This window comes from Chamaea fasciata, unplaced genomic scaffold (genome assembly GCF_029207755.1).
Source record: "Chamaea fasciata isolate MVZ Bird 193981 ecotype frontalis unplaced genomic scaffold, bChaFas1.0.hap1 SCAF_3, whole genome shotgun sequence".
In the NCBI taxonomy this organism is placed as follows: Eukaryota; Metazoa; Chordata; class Aves; order Passeriformes; family Sylviidae; genus Chamaea; species Chamaea fasciata.
Genome location: NW_027094088.1, coordinates 10,264,962 through 10,284,063, shown reverse-complemented (window position 1 = coordinate 10,284,063; position 19,102 = coordinate 10,264,962). Strand labels below are relative to the sequence as shown.

General features: G+C 41.6%; 1 protein-coding gene across 1 annotated transcript; it reads left to right on the top strand.

Annotated features, from left to right (window-relative positions):
• The first annotated feature begins 3,250 nt into the window (after positions 1–3,250).
• CFAP36 (cilia and flagella associated protein 36) lies at positions 3,251–18,604 on the top strand. The gene is made up of 10 exons (XM_066177917.1): positions 3,251–3,381; positions 6,905–6,969; positions 7,868–7,969; positions 8,369–8,483; positions 9,444–9,531; positions 10,153–10,204; positions 11,112–11,238; positions 11,485–11,654; positions 12,064–12,219; positions 12,913–18,604. The coding sequence occupies exons 1-10, from the start codon at positions 3,267–3,269 to the stop codon at positions 12,997–12,999; spliced, it is 1,077 nt and encodes a 358-aa protein (XP_066034014.1). The 5' UTR covers positions 3,251–3,266; the 3' UTR covers positions 13,000–18,604.
• The last annotated feature ends 498 nt before the right edge of the window (positions 18,605–19,102 follow it).

Sequence of the window (19,102 nt, the reverse complement as noted above, 5' to 3'; positions counted from 1 at the left end):
CCTGGTTCAGTGAAACTCACTTCCAAAGAAAGGTCACAGGGCTTTTTCTTACCCTCTTTTTAACCTGCTCATGGCTGCAGAACTCTATGCCAGAAGATATTAGAATAATAAAGCTCACAGGCTTCAGATCACACCAGAGACTTCACCTTGCTGTAGTTCATCTTCCATCAATAACAATCAGCTGAAATTGGACAGAAAAATCTAAATCGTTACAAGGCTTTTACTGTGCAGACACCACAGTAAAAACAATAGTAAAAGCATTGCAGCAATTACTAAAACACCAGGTAAATGTGTGTGGGGAAAATCCCCATGAAAAGTGTATATGGGAATAAATCCTATTGTTGCTAAATGAAGAATAAAATTTGCTTCAGGAAAATATATGAAATCAGACTTATGGATAGACTTTTGAATAAAGGTGTAGGTAAAATGTGCACGGTTTGTGGCAAGTATAAAAAAGAGAAGAAATAATATTCTTTTACTTCTAGTATCTCTTATTTTCACAAGCTATAAAGAGAAAGCTTTACATGTTGGACACTTGAGATGCTTTTAAGATTAGATAATTTAGCTAAGAAACATTATTATAAGAAAAGCAGTGGCATATGCTTATTATTAGATAATTATGTTAGGAATGGTCTCTCAGGCAGAATGGATTCTGGGAAACAGCCTTACATTTGTATAAAACCTTCAAGTCACAAGAGAAAAGAACAGTTTTATAAAATGAAAGTTAACTACCTAAATAGCAAGATCTTAAGAAGTTCCTGCAGGAGCTCAATATCCCAAAGGGGAGGAAAATGAAGGTAACTCACAATTCCTTATGTGACTTTAAGCACTTCTTCAATGTGCTTGCATTGCTCAGAACCAATTTCTCTCCTAGTTTAGCTTTGACTTTAACCAGAAAATCTCCACAGTAAATCGTTGTCAATAAACCCAAACTAATTAGTATTTTAATTTTCAACCTTTTACACAGAAGTCACATTTAATTCTGTCTACTGGATTGAAAGAAACTTGCACCACAAGTTTTCAGAAGTTTGAGCTCAGTGTTCTCTTTGAGGTCAGATTTGTTTAAAAAAAATCCCTCCAAAAATAAAATTTATAAATGAAAATCTGGAAGAGTTGCATTAAGTTTACTAAGGTAAAAATATTTATAGCTGTTGCAGTAGTAAGACTATTACAAACGAGGCAGACAGGAGAATTAAAGCCTAAACAAAAGAGTAATTAAAATTAATACTGTTTAACTGTTAATCTGATAATTGCACTTTTGCCAGTATCCTTTAAATTGCTCAAAAGCTACAAAATTATCCACATTGAAGAAATTATAAGTGATGTAAAAAACACCTCTGCCAATAGCTAAGAAGCTCATCTGCCTCACTTCTTGCCTCCTCATTTATAAACAGATAAAGAAATTTATTAATTCAGCAACAGATCAAAAAGCATTCAGCAAAAAGAAGTCAGATATCATCAAGATTCCGGAATTTCAAACTTCTTTATTATTGTGCATGTATGTGAGTGGAACTCACTAGATGTGAAGAGAGTTGGGTACTGACATAAAGAATTCAGTGGAACACAGAGACTGCAAAGGCTTGACAAAATTTGCCTCTTGGCGTGTGAGTATACATTTATATATCTATATCTATATCTATATCTATATCTATATCTATATCTATATATCTATATCTATATCTATATATCTATATATCTATATCTATATCTATATCTATATCTATATCTATATCTATCAAAATGTCTGAAGTAGCAATTTGCTCAGAGAAGACAGAAAATCAAGTAATAAATGCTTTTTGTGACTCAGACACAGGAGCATTGCCGGCTCCATCTTTTCTACTATTAACAACTAAACCACCAACTCGAGTGTTTCCCCTGACATCTATGGACACAACATGATTACATCAGGCAGTTTCCTCTGAGGTAATAAAGTGGATTTGATTACAGAGGACAGAATTTTGTCATAAGCATTACTGCAGCAATTTTTCTTGTAACTGTGATGAAATGCTTTAACTTTTTATGCAACAAATAGGAAGTGACTATCTTGTCACACCACTGATGCTCTCAGATCACAAAACTGGCTGTAGAAATGGAAGTGTCGATGGTGAAAAAAAGTGGCCTGCAAAAGGAAAATTTGAAGTTTTTCCAGTGCAGATACTTATTTAAATGACGATCAGGTACTTCTCTGCAGTTCTGAGAGCACTGAATTGTTACCTTTGAGAAAGAATAAATTAGGCTTCACCTTGCACTGAAACTTTGTGCAGGTAAAATCTCATTGATGGCTACAAGAGTTCTTGGGCAACACCAAGCCCGACCTGATGTAATGAACTGGAACTGCCACTGTTTGTTGTCATTAAAATCTTTAAACAAGGGTGAGGAGCTTCTTTTTTGGGTTTGTTTTTGGTTTTGTTTTTTTAAACTTACCAGTGACATGCACCAGTAAGGCAAGCAATCATACAGTATTAGGAAGAACATAGATTTAAACATGGGGAAAAACTTTTCAGTTTGTCAGCAGTGTAAGAGATGAGGACAGTGAGAGAAATTTCCTTAATTTTAGTGGAGAAAGGGAATATGCTACAACCACCAGCCCTAAGAAATACCCAAACGATTAAGTGTTAATGTAAACCACCTTACCCATTGCCTTGTAAGTTATTTCCTAAATCTAGCACTGTAGGTTTTTTGCAGTGTTACTAACAAGGAGCATGTTATTGTTTGCTCCACAATGTCACTGCATTCTGCACATGATAAAAGACGGGATAACAGGGATTTTCCATCATCTGGGATAATTTTTTAGAAAATTTAAATATATAAGCCCAAGCTGGACTGTACTGTGAAAGTGTGAGTGACAAGAGGCGTTAGAACAACTGGGCATCTCCGGAGGGCACAGGGCCAGTGCGCAAGGCGGCTTCTCAGGGCAGCGTCCCTCATATCCATCCCGGCTGTCCCCAAACACAGGGAAGCCTGGCGGAACAGCCTGTTCCCGCGCTCCATTTCCCTCAACACTGCTGACCAACAATCACTGAAGGTCCTAATTTCTTCTCTTTTCGTTGTTGTGCACGACGCGCGCGTCAGGCGGCCGGGGATGTTGCACTCTGCTGCCAAGCGCGTTCCCCCCGCCCCAGCGGGAGAGGCACTCTCCGGCCGCACCCCGCAGCCCTGCTTCCCTCCGCCCCGCGCCGCGATTCCCGGGAATGCCGCGGGGGCGGCTCCCGACCCGCAGGTCCCGCCCCGTGACGCCGGTTGCCATAGCGCCCGCGCCGCCGGCCATGGCGGCCGAGGAGGAGGACGACGTCGAGTGGGTGGTGGACACCATCGCCGGCTTCCTGCGGGGGCCCGCCTGGTCCATCCCCATCCTGGAGTTCATGGAGCACAACTGCGAGGGTGAGCGGGGGCGCCGGGCAGGGCAGGGCGGGTCCCCCGAGGCCACCGCCGGGGGCCTGTCCCCGGTGCGGGGTGTCCCTGCGGCCCCCGGGGTCGTGCAGGAGCGCGCACTCGGCCCCTCCGGCCGCGCTCCCCGCCGGGCGCTCCCCGGGGCCCGCGGTGTTCCCCGGGCGAGCCGTGTGTCAGGAGGTGCCGTTTGCATCCATTAGCTCGTCCTGGGATTATGGCATGAGCTTACGGCCGACACCGAGCGAAGGCTGCATCCTGCAGCGCCTCGGACCCCGGCACGGCCTCCAAAGGAGTTTTCCTTAGGAAACTGGTCTGGACAGCCGAAAGCCCCATCTGGTCAGTGGGACATAGGAGGAGAAGGCCTGATGTTAAACTCCTGCAACTGTGTGACTGTTGTCCGTTAAGAGGTGAAAACACCTGAATTTCAGTACCTCGCAAAAATTAAAAGTCAGCACTATCAGTGGTTACCGGAGCTGTTTTGTAGGTGATCCTGTGTGTGAGTTTAGCTCTGAAGTAACTCCAGTTAAACTTTCATTTCTTTCTTCGTCTTCTTGAGGCAATCAAGGCATGATTTGGGCAGCAGCCTGGGTAAAGTGAAAGTAGAGGCAGTGAGGGGGGACAGGATTCCCCTGTAGCCAGGGGAGAGGCCTGTGCAGGTTTGTGTTGCAGAGAGGGAAGGAGGAAATAGACTTTCTGATGTAGAGATTTGGCTAAATTACTTCTGCTGCTTACAGAACAATTTCTGCTGCCAAAAAACATCTGGATCCTTACCGTAGCGAAGTAATAACAATTTGGGCAAGTCTGAAAGCAGTGCCTAAGCCCTTTGAAAAAACAAAGGCTGCTTTTGTTTGTGATTCTTGAAAAAAAAAATTGCTTCTCAGTTTCTCCCTGAATCGTTTCTACAGCCTCCCCCCCCCCTTTGCTTGAGGCACAATTGTCGGGAGTCTGTACGCCTTTCCCCTCTTAAAACTGGGAAAAGAGGTAGGGAAAGCTTCTGGTGCCTTCACAGCTAGGAAGGGTTAGAGAAACCTAGACTGGAAGTTTTCTCCTAGGAAGTCTGCCTAAACTTGGAGTGGGCCAAACATTCTGGTTATCATCAAAGGGTCTGGGTTCAGCTATCAAGGGAATTGATTTATCCCTCTCAGGAGCAATGATCCCTTCTCCTTAGAAGGTTGAGGGGAATTTACTGGCAGTAAGAAGATTTGTGGAACCGCTGTAAATTTCCACCTAGAGTGAGGCAAGCTCCTGATGGTCACATCCTGCTGTGCTGATTCCATTGCTGCTTTTGTACACTCATACTTTGTCAGGACACAGTCCTTTGCATTCCCAAAGCATTTAATCTTTGGGCTGGACAAGCAAATTAGCAGCAGTCTGGCTAACTGACAATAATTTGTGATTCCTCGAAAATGCAATTTGGATTTTGGTAATCAGTATGTGAGGAATTTATTTTAAAACTGTAGTTACTTAGGCCAAGTCCTTGCACTTCAATTTGCAAACTTATTGTGATGGTTTTTTATGTGTAAGTGTTTGCTTTCTCTCTCTCCCTCTTTCTGGGAACTTGATTAATTTTTTATAGCTCGAATAATTTCCTTTTACATCAAACTGAAATTAAATAGATGACGTGTATCATCCCATTCGAGGGGTCCTAGCCAAGACTTCCAGTTTTAACAGGAAGATAATGAGTGTCTCCCAGGACATCTGTGTCCCCTGGCTTGTCTTCATACTATGATTCTTCAGATCTTTATTCCTGTTGGGCGACCAAAGACTGTGCCAAAACCTTAAGGAATAATGACTACGTGATTCAGGAGCCCTGACTCAAGAAAATCCAAGGTCTCTGTTCCAAGTACTCCTTAAAGCCACTTAGCTGAGAGGAGATGCTGACTGCAGCTTGCTTTACTTGGCACTGAACCTCATCCCGCTGTGTCCCAAGCCCGGGGACAGAGCACGGTGTGTGCCAGCTTCCCACTCTGCTCTGCAGGAGGAACATCCCCTTGGCAGTGCCAGGCTAGCTGTCACCGAGGAGTGATATCCCTGTGTCACCCCTGCTTGGGATCCCCAGGGCAGGAAGGGTGGGGAAAAAGGAGACAGAGAAGCCAAGGTGAAAGTTGGGGTCTGCAAGAGCTGGGAGGGATCCCCAGCCAAGAGGAGACAGAAGAGGCTGTCAAGTGTCTTTGCCCTCCTGAGTTTGGTAATATGGTGGTTGCCATAGAACTGAAATGTATAATACCTTCCCTACCATTTGAATTTAATCCTAGATATTTGTAAACCTTTTATTTTAATTTCTTCATTAAAAAATTGCCATGTGCAAAACTCACAAGCATTGTTGGTTTTCCAAAGTATGATTAAAAAGCAGATTTTCCTCTGCTTTTGGGGGACCTGAACTATGTGTTTGGATTTCTGTCATTGCACTTCTGTGTTAGAAAGTGGTGCTGCTTTAGGAAGTGCCACCTCAGCTCACACTATATCCAGGTTTGGAGTGATGTGGCCTCAGGGCTGTCATGGCTGGAAAAGATGTTGGATGCCTTCAAAAATCACTCTAAATTTGAGTGAAGGTTGCACTGATTCCACAGGCATCACCACCATGAGAGATGTCACATGTGCATGAAAAATAAATCACACTCGTTCACCAATTTAAGCAGAATTCCCATTCTTCAAATGACTTCAAAGGATGTTCCTGAGAAGTGACTTGTCCAAGTGGCTAATCTTGAAGGGGATTGAGGCAGACATATTTCTAAGCCTCTGCTTTAATTGCCAGGTTTTACATTACCTTTCTTAGTTGTTGGCATGAAAAAAATTCAAATTAACCCCCCCGCCCCCCAAACCTTAGTTTTCCGTTCCTCTTATTTTCTGCTTCTTCCACATATTCTGCAGCATAGAGACCATGGGCTTCAGTAGTTCCAGTCAGGGATTTTAATACGGATTTACATGAATATGATTAATTTCGCCTATAGTATAGGAATGTCCATTTTTCCTAAATCAGGATAGATGTAATTAAAATATGACTTAAGATTTCCTCTTTGGGTTTATCTGGTTTTGCAGGCAGGGACTCATTTTCCTGCATCACCTTGGCTTTTCACTACGTGAATGACATTAAAAAAATAGTTTAAGTCATTAATAAATATGTCTTCCATGTAAATACATGGAGAGTGAGAAGTTTCCTGCTTGATATGTCATCTGCCACCATAGAACAACCTTACACAGGTTCACAGGGTAGTTCTTATATTAAAATTGACTTTTTAGTGAATGTATCTGCTGAATTCTCAACTTGCTGACAAGTCTGTTATGAAGATACATTTTCCCAATATTAAATTATGCAGCTTAATTATTTCAATTATCAAGAGCACATGCTTAGCCTGAGTGTGCAGAAAAACACAGTATTATTATAAATCATGGCCTATATTTTCATTGATTAAATATATTACCCTGGAAAGGTTAATCTTGCTATTTAGGGTATAAGCTAATTAGTAGTGGTTTGTACACTGACTGCAAAATGTTTTTTCTTACCCCTCCTCAGTTTTTGATGATGAAGAAGAAAGCAAGTTGTCTTACACAGAAATTTATCAGGAGTACCAAGCTCTGGTGAGCATTATTCACTATTTGTCGTAAATTTCTAAGCAAAACAATTTAAAATGTTAAATGAGTATTTAGATGAACTTCTAATTGAGTTATTATTGTTATTTAGAATTTTTCCACATGTTATTTAGAAATCCTGTGAGTTGTAGTTGTCATATGCATTTTTATGCCTAAAGACCAGGTACATAGAAAAGAAACTGTGACACAGTCATAGCTCTTAGGCTGTTTTACATATTTTTCATTAAAATTAATATCTCCACTACCTTCAAGATTGTATTTATAAGCTTGATAATGTTATTTTCTGTCAAGTTAAAATGACAACCAGCAGGATGTCTGAGAACACTCACGACTTGTATTTTGTTCACTGATGAGTCTGGGAAATCTTTTGAATTATCTTTCAGTCATCAGAAAAAACTACTGGAGATTTTTGGAGCTTAAATACCTATAAAACAGTACTTGCAGATTTCTAAAATACTCTTTCTGTAATGAGGCTGTGGAATATAGGATATTAAAAATCTTTGATTGAATAAATACAAACCAACATTGATTTCTGCTCTGACCCAAAGGCTTTCAGGCACAGACTGGCAAAAAGCCTTTTACTTACATCAAAAAGCCATGAGGAACACTAGCCAGGAGTTTGGGGAAAAGGTACACGAGTGAGAGTCCTGGAAATTGGAGAAGATAGATTAAGGAGTAATCAAATTTAGCAATAAAAATGCTCATTTTGAACAGTTCATGAAAGCAAATAAAGCTTGTCGTCAGAAAAGTCAGGTATGCTATTGTAGTGATTTTCCTTTGAGTTTATAAAGCACAACATGAGCAGAAAAGAATACACAATCATGACAAAAATTTCTATGATCCTCAGGGAAAAACCTTAGAAGGTAAGGCTTATACTTTCTTACAGGTGGAGAGATTGCTAGAGGACTACCTTAAAGAAGTTGGAATTAATGAGGAGAAATTTCAAGAAGCTTTTTCTTCTCCTCTTGCAAAGACCCACACCTCACAGGTATTTGCCTTCATTAAGCAATGTATGGATTTCATTCTTAGCTTGATGTTTTCCCTAACACAGCTGGCAGGAGATGAAACTTGGAAAAATTTTCATGGTGGAACTGTAATTTTCAACTGAACTGCAGCTCTAAACTTACACTGGGAAACCCAATTTTGTCATAATATTATAATATTGTCATAATGTTACTGCAGACATGTTGATCTAAAGGCATAACCCACCAAGTTATTTTCCTGACCATGAGCCCTTCTTGTATATCTGGAAAAACAGACAGGAGAATGAAATAGAATTATTGAAAGCATGCTCCCCAGAATTGAAAAATCAAACTCATTTCAAACAGACCAAGCTGTTTAGGATTTCTGTGGGGGTTTCATTTTGTGCATACCTTTCCTCCCACAGGCCATTCTGCAAACAGTGTTGGCAGCAGAAGATTTTAGACTATTTAAAAAAATGATGGTACAGAAAAATATTGAAATGCAACTGCAAGCGATTCGAATCATCAAAGAAAGAAATGGTGAGAGATGATGAATGGGGGGTTCGCTGCAGGTTTTTGGAGTTCTTTTGATGACTCTTTAAGCCATTCATAAATGAGTGTGAAATGCTGGTTCTGTTCCAGTTCAATTTACGGGAAAACATCCAGTTGATGATACTGGGACAGGAATTTCATTACCTAGTCCTTGGCTTGCACGCTCAATGACAGCTGTCTGTATTTTAAAGTTAACAGAATTTCAGTCCGTTTGTCTCAATTTCTCTGTGAAACTTGACTGAGTTTTCTGTTGCAGAATTTTGGTGACAATTATGAGTTAAAGCACTTAGAACAGCAGTTCCTCAAACGGAGCAGTATCAATAGCTGGAATTCTGCTTCTTGCATGGCAAGGATGGTGTAGTGTCTGCTGTGCTTACTCGGCAATTCACGCTGAAAAATCCATTCAGAAAGCACAACTTAAGGCCTTCATCATGCTCATACATGCATGAGAAAGAAGATGGAAGAGAAAATAATCCACACCCAACTTTGCTGCCCTGGTGATGCTTCTGAAAGGATTTTAATGCCACTCCTTCCTTCCATGTCTTTAGTTTTACTTACTTCTTACTGTATGTGTGTTTTTCAGAGAATAATTTTTAAATTCCACTTTTCATATAACAGCTACATTTGGGAGTGGTTCAGGTGGCCATGGCTGAATTGCAGCCTACGGGAGATGCCACATAATGGTCAGTGCAGAGTTTGGCTTAACCTTTGATGTCAAAACTTTCACTGCCAGAAATATTTGCCTTTTTTTCTACCAGGATTTAGGACCTTTTCCTCTAGGATCTAGGAGCTTTGGGGAAACAGTTTCAGAACAAGAATTACAGGGCTTTCGTTTTGTGAATGTGATTTTCTTGTGTTTGCGTTTTTTTTTTAAAATTTTCTTCTCTGTCAATTGGAGCACAAAACCATTTTCCTTAGAATAATGCATAAATCTGTTTTTTTTCCCAGGTGTATTGCCTGAGTGTTTGACAGAGGGTTCTGATGTATTCAGTGAAATTGAACAGGAAGAAATGAAAGTACTCAGGGAGGTTCTAAGGTAAGAAATCAGTCAGTCCAACTTTGTACGTTATTTTAAAATATAAGTCTGTAGGACCTAACTCTTCCAGCCTTTTCCAGGGAACTGCCTTCATCTTACAGATAACAGATAATTCTTGTCAACAGCCCACCTGAGGAAAAATAGGTGGTGCTGGGCTGTGGGTGTGCTCAGGAATATCCAAATAGTGAGTAAGAACTGTTGCTACGATCTGTGTGAGATCAGTACAACCTCTGCAGATTCTCCCCCACTCCCAGTTCACAGACACATAAACAAATAATAGCAGATGAGTCCATCCAGGTTATATTAAATAATGCTATTTTCCCTCTGGATTCTGGAAATACTTCCCTTCCTGTCTTTAAATTAGCAAATGAAATAAAGGGATAGATAAGTCCTGGAAGTTCTTACACAATTATTTTAGCACAGAGATAGTTGAGGGCAGTGGGCTCTTGTGTGTTTATTTCTATTAAGACTTAAGTCATGGAAATATTTTGGATGCTCACAAATTCACATTACCTTGTAATTGCTTTGATAGTCCTCAAATATTTAAGCAGTGTTAAAATTCCCTGAAAATCACTTACCACTAAATGAGTTTTGAATGTTTACTCATGTTTATTGTTACAGAAAATCTAAGGAAGAGTATGAAATAGAGCAAGAGAGTAAGAGGACTGAAGAAGTGAGTATCTTACCTTTATATGTGAGTTATGGGGATGATTAAGAAATCCCCTGATATTCTGTCATGGCTGTGCCCGGAGCCCTTCCAGGCCGTGTGTTCCATCAATGCAGTGTCCCACACAAAGCACATTCCCTACTCAGCACCTGAATCCTGAAATCCTGCTAACGGGTGTCAACCTTTCAGATCCAGAGAGCAGCTGAATTGCTGATATTGCCATGATCAGAGAGCCTTCAGAGTGTAAGCTGCTTGGAGATGACAGCACTCATAATCCCTCAGGAATTACCTTCAGGATCACTTGGTAGACAGCGCAGTTATTCATTAAGTGTTCACAAGACAGAATTAATCACCAGGACCCTGAAATCCTCTCCAGGAGACCATCCCTTGATGTTCATCAGAGTAAATCACAGAGAAAGGAAACTGAATGTAAATGGGAACTGGCCAGATTGTGGAATCATGGCAATAAACCTCCCCTTGACTCGAAAAACAGGCAGGTTTTATCCAAATCACTATAGACCTCCAAGAATATCAATATTCTTGATAAACAAGCCAGATTGCAGAGCCCCCAGTCAAGTTCATCTGGCCAGAGAAGGTGATAGTTAGTGTTCACTGATATGTTTTTTGTTAGTGTTCAGTGATATTATGTTTTTTGTTAAAACAATGTTTTAACACAAAATTATTTCAAATTTTAATGAATGGTGTGGGGTTCTGACATGAATTACATGGTTGATCAACAGCATAGACAATTTCAAGGCAGAAATTTTGAGAGCAGGGTTGGATTGTCTATAGTGTAAACAATGCAGTTTTAATTGAAGTTCTTCTGGGAAATTCCTTTGTGTGGACAGTTCAGTACTTGAGGTACCAGTGCCAGGAAATGTAACAGTTGGGTTTATTTGTTTTCTAATTCAAGGCACGTGCTAAACTCAAAGCTCCAGATGTTACCCACAATTTTCCAGGAGATTCAAGAGAAGCTGTTAAGGTTAAGGAATCCACTGAAGGAGCTGAGGACACTGAAGAAACTCCAAAATGCCCATTAGGTAATTCTAGGGGGAGTGCAGTGCTGAGTGGGCAACACGATGCTGGTTTTAAATGATTCAAGAGTCCACTTGTATCAAGATTTTAAGAATTTGGCTGGATAAGGCTGTGAGAAAAGTGTATTTGCCCTGCAGGAATACCTTCCAACATGGGATGTTTTACTATTCCATGATGTTCTGTTCTGATTGATTATTTTTATCTGATGTATTTCTATTCTTTCTAATTGTTTTCTATGTAAAATTACTTAGAGGGATCTCATAAGTCTGCAAAAGAAGACCCCAGACCAGTTTGCCCAGTACAAAAAGGAACCGAAAACTTACCCCAGCCCTCTTGTACCAAGGGGAAAGAAGACACTAAGAAAAGGTCTGCTGGGAAAGGTTCAGAGAACACAGTGCAAAAAGCTGGGGTGAAAGGACCTGTAAGTTAAATAAGAAAACAAGCCAAACATAGAACTAGAATGCAAAAAGAGGGGATTACATGTACAATGTATATTTAAAATAGTATTATATTTAAATACAGAATTTCTGTTATTGTAATCAGCTGGGTTTGGGTTATTTTGGGTTTTTTAGAAACAAACATGTAAACACTCTTTCATGTTTTTCACAGTTTAATTAGCACAAAGTTCAGCTCATGATTTCTGGTTTCAGAGTAGAATTCAGCATTCAGTCCTTTGGTAATTTCTTAGGAGACAGCTCTGACTTGAAGCCTCAACTTGGATTTGTTTTCACCTGGTAATTTTGGAAGCAAATGTGACCTAAATGTGCTTTTCTTGCACACGACATTGATACAACAGAATCAATTTCAAAATTTAAATTTTTTTCCCCCAGGATTTATCAGAAACTGAAAAGCAGCAGCTGAAGCAACGTGAGGATTACCTAAAGAAAAAACGAGACCTGCTGCTGGCTACGAAGAAAGAGTCAAAAAATAATGTACCACCACCACCAAATACTGACCAGAAAGAGGAGGAATCCCCTCCCAAAGAGGTGAAGCACTTTCATATAAACCCAAAGGTGCTTTCAGTGCAGGTATCCATGCTGCTGCTGAAGAGTGGGAATGGGTTAAAAAGAACAAGGGGGGAAATATTTCCAAGTTACTGGTTTTGCAGAAGCTTCGGGCTGGACATTTCAGTGATGAAGTTGGCATTAGTTGGCTTCAGCATCATCAAGCCCTCCTGAATAACTTCAGTATATGAATGGATAAAATGCATGCTCCTAGTCTGTGACCTACTGTTTGGGCTTCTCAGTTCTCAGGGATTTTATGTTTCTTTTGCAAATGCTTGAAAACTCTCAAAAAAGAGGAAAACACTAGAAGACCTTAAAATCCTCTTACATTGCAAAACAGTGTAATAAATTCTGTTTCAAACCCAAAAATCATTACTGTCCTTTATAGAGCAAGTACTTAAGGGCATGAACTTAAGTCCAAAGACTTTCTATTGCCTCAGATATTTTTCAGAGTTGCTGTGCATTTTATTATGCTCAGAAGGTGCCCCAGATCCTGGTAACTGGGGAGACATCAGGACAATTGCTCAGCAGGAGCTGAAGGGGGGGCTCCCAAAACACGGATCAGGGCAGTGGGAGAGGGCACGGTGGTGGCAGGAGACCCCTCCACCCCTCTGGTCCATGGTGGGGCTGGTGGTTGCTCATTGCTTACTGCACTGTTGTTTTCACTGTTTTTAGGAAATGTCAGAAGAGAAGCAAAGGCTGCTCCAGAAGAGGAAGATGCTTGCAGAAAAGCTAAAAGAAGAAGTAATTAGTAAGCGGTAGTTTTAAGAGGCTCATTGCTGACCCCAAGAACAGAAGGATGTTTTAGAATAAATTATCAGTAAGTGAAGGGATTTCCTATCTTGCACTGGGATTTATAGAACTTTCTGACAAGCTTCTCAGTACCTACTAACTCCCTATTGCAAATGCCACTGAAGCATGCCATGAACACTCGCTTTCCAGAGTGCTGGAAACTCCCTGACTCTGTCCCGCAGCGAGGCCGTGCCATCACTGCAGGGCACAGCCCTGCTCCAGCCCAGAACCCTGAGCCTGGAGAACAGAGGCAGCAGTGGAGAGCTGGGAAAGGAATTCCTGTGGGAACAGCTCCAAGCTCAACATGTTAGCTTTTTCATTTCAACAGTGCAGAACTTGGTTCCTTTCATTAGCCCATTACAAACAAATGGCTCTTTTTCAGCTGCGCAGTGTAATAAAGTCTGGTTTCACAAGGAAGTGCACCCTCGACCACCTCATTTGTGAGAAAGCCAGTGGACCCTGGGAGTCAAGACATTCACAAATTAACTCCAAGGTACAGTGGTTTACAGGCTTTTGGGGCAGTTTCCCAGTCCCCAGGTCCCAGTTTGCAATAAATGCAACTTTAAATAAAAGGAGTTGCTTCAGTACAAAGCTGAGGCTGTTCCCAGCAATTCATTTCCAGAGCAGCACAAATCTTTTTCAGTCCTTTTCTGGTTTGGCTCTCACAGACTCAAGAAGAAACCAGGAGAGGTCACCCTTTGCCCATGGCGTGGTCTCATTCAGAGGTCACCCTTTGCCATAACATGCCACAGCAACTCCCAGGAATAGAGACAAACCTACCCCTTCTAGTTTCATGGAATTTTTATTAACAGTTATAAACAATACATGTTACTACAATTGCAGAGTCTTTCATACCTGAGTTTTACAGCCGAGCATTAATATATAAATACTTAAAACATCTTTACACTCTAAAACTAGTACAGGGGGAACGAGAATTCTGCTGTCCTCTGGGAAGGAGAAAAGCAAGGAGCAGCCCTGCAGAGCAGCAGCCCCCGCCAGGCTCAGAGCACAGGAACTGGGGCCTACCTGTTCAGCTTCTGGCTTTGTCGATCCTTTTCCTGCTCATATTTTGTCTTCAGTCCCTTGAATGTCTGAACATACTCAATAGATTCAAGTGCATTATAGAAGTTTTCTACTATATGTGCAATAAGGGACTTAATATCTTCCTGTAGAAGAACAAAACAGGGTTTCAGCCTCAAATGGGCACAAGTTCAGAAAGCTTTTGAGTTTAGTTTGGAAAAATAACTGATTCTTTATCCAGAGCCAAAACACTGTTGTAAAGAACAAATGTGAAGCAATCAGATTTATCCTTAATAAAAGAGCTGAGATCTAGAGATAATTAATGAGCTTCCTACAGAAACAGACAGTGGACTCAGCACTGTCCCAGTGCTGTGACACTTCATTAACCAGGATGTTGCAGTCTTGGAGAGCTGCGTTTTGCCTTTGGACCTGAGGTGCCATGGATGTGTCAGAGCTGAAGCTGAACTCACCACTGAACTCACACAGCAGACTTGAGCAGGTTGTACCCAGATCCATTATCCAACAGAGCACTGATAACTGGCTCAAAGAGGTTTCCCTGGATGGTGCAATGGTTATAAAATCCATCTTTTAGGCCAATTATCTTCCTCATAAAGTGAAAAACACCTCTCTGAAGAATAAACACTAGAACAGGAGCCAGGGCTCTAATCTGCCTCTCATGGAAAGAACTGAAACCTCTCATGTCACCCAGAGAAGATGCAACCCCAAACCATGAGCATTACAATCTCATCCACGCTCATTAACATGATTTCCAAGTTCTGGTGAACACTGGAACACCCTCCACACTGTGCCCACCATGCCTGGAAGAAGGAAGTCACAACAGCTTCATACTCAAGGCCAGAAATGTGTGTTTTGAATTCATCAAAACCAGGACTCTTAGCCTCTTCTTAGCCTCGGGACTCCTCAATAGCATTTTTCCACAAGCACATTCCTAGCTAGCATCACAGGCTGATCCCCAGGACCTGCACTGCCAAGTCACTGCCAAACACCACAGGCCTGAAGGGGTAAAAGAGATAAATATCATCCTTATCTATTTCATATGTCTTCTGAGGCACTGGCCTGAGGTGGTGCAGTGAGAACAGGAACACAACAAATGTAGAAGTCCAGGTTTTTGCATCCTGAGAGAAAAAAATCACTTTATTCAACACTGGCATTCACGTACACCTTTTAAATAACAGGAGGAGTAACAGAAGAAACAGCCTACAAAGAATGTAGGCTTTTGTATTTTCTTACTTCAGCTGTTGCCAGCACATTCCCTGGATCGAACAGAGTACATCCATTAACTGATCGGCTCCTCCAAAATCAGGATCAGGATGGCAGCATCAGCTCCAGTGGTGAGAGAGGCATCCTGCAAAACAAAAACCAAAAAACCAAACCAAACCAAACCAAACCCAAGGAAAACATGAAAGAGTTAATTACAAGAGTCCTAATTCCTTAAGTTTCTATAACTTTTAAAAAAATGAAAATGAAGTAGAAAATGGAAATTTTATTTGGCTGGTTTGTTTCCTGGCTGCCCTAAGACTGTTATATTCAACAAACTCCAAACCACTTATGGTCACTCTGCTGGGCCTCTTGCATTACAAGTTCTTGGACAATGAACAGACCGAAGTCTTCTAGATTTGACAGTATAACTGTGACAGCAGATCTTACCTGCAGATGATCCATTCCCTAATAAATAAGAGACTTGGGTTTTGAAGTCAAGTTTAGTATTTATTACCGAGTAAAGTAAAGCTGCAAAGAAATGGAGTTAAAAGTTTTGGGAACGTTTAATAACAAAGTTTCTATAAGAAACACAGTAATAAAGTTACAGAAAAACAGCAGAAACCAGCAACATCTTTTCCCCACTCTTTCCCTCCTTTGGGAAGGACACAAGACTTTCTGTGGATTTAACAGCCCTGATTTAGGCAGGAAACATTCACCTCCTGCTACTTGCCAGAATATCTGAGGCACTGATCTGTACCTGTTATCCACAATTTACTCATTTTGTACCGAAGGACCAACTGGATACATGACTTTGTACAAAACTTTCTGTCTCATTTATGTGCAACATGAATGAATTTCCTTATGGATGTGATTTTCTGTGAGAAAATAACTTCTCAGCCTAACAGAGTGACACAACAGGACACCTTTGGACTGAGCTAGTCCTGGAACAGAATAATAGGATTAGGGCTGATCTAATCACTGAACATCTACAGGACTTTATAATGTTTTCCTTGCAGTCCATGTCCCTTGGTCAGTTCATGGGTTTTTACTCCAGCACAGAAACTCCCTGGAATTTCATGTTTCTGAGAAACAGCAGCACTGAAACCAGGAGTGCAAAGCTCAGGCAGTAACAGCTGCTTCAGCCACAAGAGTGAAAGAAATTCTGTTTTCCCACTGCTGATTAGGACAGATTAATCTAATAACGAGAGGATTACAGGATCTTTTGGGAGGAACCAGCCAACAGTTCAAGATTATCTAAAAATACTTCTCTGGCCCTGGGCCAGCAACAACCACACCACCAATCCAGCTGGCACTGCACAAAGAGCCTCTGCCAGTTTTTACGCCCCCTGTCCCAAGGACTGCACTGACCACAGGCTCCCACAGAGTAAAAACTCCCAGAGCAGCCAGGTCAGGCACTTCAGAGCTGGGGGCAGCCTTTGCATTGGGAACGCTCCAATCAACTGCCATTCCCAGCACAGCAAAACTGACACAGAAGGGCTCAGCAGAGCCCAGACTGCTTCATAGGATGTGGCTGTTCTACTTGGTTTAAAATCAGCTTGAAGTTTCACTCACCATTACAATTTCAAGAGCTGGAAGAATTCCCAACTTTGCCAAAGCTTTCAGAAATTCATCTCTCCTCTGAGGTAATTGGAGGGAAAAAGTTCAGAACTCCTTGAAAATCTTTTGCATGGGAAGAAAGTAATTACAGGTATATTTGGGTCAGAAAATTCTCTGGAAGGGCAAAACGTTTTGTAGCAGATTTTCTGCTGGCTACTATGGACCTTCCTAGAAAATGGCATTATTCCATCCTGACTGGTTATTAGGATTGGCTCTTTCCAGCAACAGGACGTCAGAACTGCCCGAGCAGACATTAAACCTCAGTGCCTGCAAAGATTACCAGCAAATCTCAATTGCCAAGGGAGCTGCTGGAAATCAGAGCTCTCTGGTTGTTTAGTTCACAGCTTTACACTGGGCCCTGTCAAAGTCTGGGAAGGTGGTGATGATTCCCATGGGAAAGTGTTCCTTCCTTTAAGGACATAGAGGTGCAGCTCATTGCCTTGCTGCTCCCAGAGTTGCAAGTGTACAATCTAAACTGCTTCATAATAAAACAACAAAGGTGAAAATAGCCCTAAGATACGAGAGTCACTGAGGTTTGCTCTGGTGGCTGGGGGCTCACACAGCACTGACACGTCTTTGTCTCTCCCTAACACCTTCAGCTCCTTTTGACTTCAGCTCCTATGCAGTTCCACTGCGCTCCAACAAGCTGCTTTCCCGAGGCCGTCTGGGAGAGGGACAATTAAACCATGGAACTCTGGCAGTCCCTCTCTAATAAACACAATCACACAAACAACACTCCCCTCCCAGAAAACATCAACCACCTGAGTCCCACCGTTACAGGGATTTTTGAAAAGCCTGACATTCAATCATGGGAACAACTGCTGCTCTAAGCAGGGGCAATTTAACTCTTGCACAGAAAAGAACAAGTATTTGCTTACTTTACAAGCAGGTTTAAAAAGGATTCACAAATACATCAAGTCGCGCAAGACACAAAAATACCTGGAATAAAACCAGCATGTTTCATGTTAATGGTACCTGGCAGATTTTTTCCCAAATTTCATCACAGCCAGCTTTTTCTTGAAAACTCAGTGCTAAATCATAGTTCTCTGCTTCTGACCAAACAATCAGGGTGTCCTGTTTGAGATAAAATGAAGAAAGTAATTGTTTCTGAAACAGGTCTGCACTGCGTATTAATCCCCATTCCCTTACGATATATGCCTACAAAAGTGTATTAATTCACCTGTTCTGTCATAAGGTACATCACCTTTATTTGGATCTATTTTATGAGCACTACCTTCTACGGAACAGATTTAAACATGCTTGTTTTTCCCCATACCCAAACCACGTATACTGGCAAGAACAGAAGGATGTTTTAGAATAAATTATCAGTAAGTGAAGGGATTTCCTATCTTGCACTGGGATTTATAGAACTTTCTGACAAGCAGCTCAGTACCTACTAACTCCCTATTGCAAATGCCACTGAAACATGCCATGAACACTCGCTTTCCAGAGTGCTGGAAACTCCCTGACTCTGTCCCGCAGCGAGGCCGTGCCATCACTGCAGGGCACAGCCCTGCTCCAGCCCAGAACCCTGAGCCTGGAGAACAGAGGCAGCAGTGGAGAGCTGGGAAAGGAATTCCTGTGGGAACAGCTCCAAGCTCAACATGTTAACTTTTTCATTTCAACAGTGCAGAACTTGGTTCCTTTCATTAGCCCATTACAAACAAATGGCTCTTTTTCAGCTGCGCAGTGTAATAAAGTCTGGTTTCACAAGGAAGTGCACCCTCGACCACCTCATTTGTGAGAAAGCCAGTGGACCCTGGGAGTCAAGACATTCACAAATTAACTCCAAGGTACAGTGGTTTACAGGCTTTTGGGGCACTTTCCCAGTCCCCAGGTCCCAGTTTGCAATAAATGCAACTTTAAATAAAAGGAGTTGCTTCAGTACAAAGCTGAGGCTGTTCCCAGCAATTCATTTCCAGAGCAGCACAAATATTTTTCAGTCCTTTTCTGGTTTGGCTGTGACAAATATGAAGAGAGGAAAGAGGTTGCCCTTTGTCTATAGCATCACCTCATCAACTGCCACAGCAACTCCCAGGAACAGAGACACACCTACCCATTCGAGTTTCACAGAATTTTTATTAAAATAGCATTTATAACTGGTACACGTTGGCAGATGTTCCATTCTTTCCCCAAAAGTGGCAGTGGAAGGGCCCAGGCAGGAGAACAAACATGGCTGCCCATGAGGGCAGACTGGGAACGAGTATCAAGAGGT

Excerpts from the sequence above, each read along its gene's own strand:
- CFAP36 (XM_066177917.1), top strand. The coding sequence starts at position 3,267 with ATGGCGGCCGAGGAGGAGGACGACGTCGAGTGGGTGGTGGACACCATC. Across the intron at positions 7,970-8,368 it reads CAAAGACCCACACCTCACAG|GCCATTCTGCAAACAGTGTT; the intron begins GTATTTGCCTTC and ends TTCCTCCCACAG. Across the intron at positions 10,205-11,111 it reads AGAGTAAGAGGACTGAAGAA|GCACGTGCTAAACTCAAAGC; the intron begins GTGAGTATCTTA and ends TTCTAATTCAAG.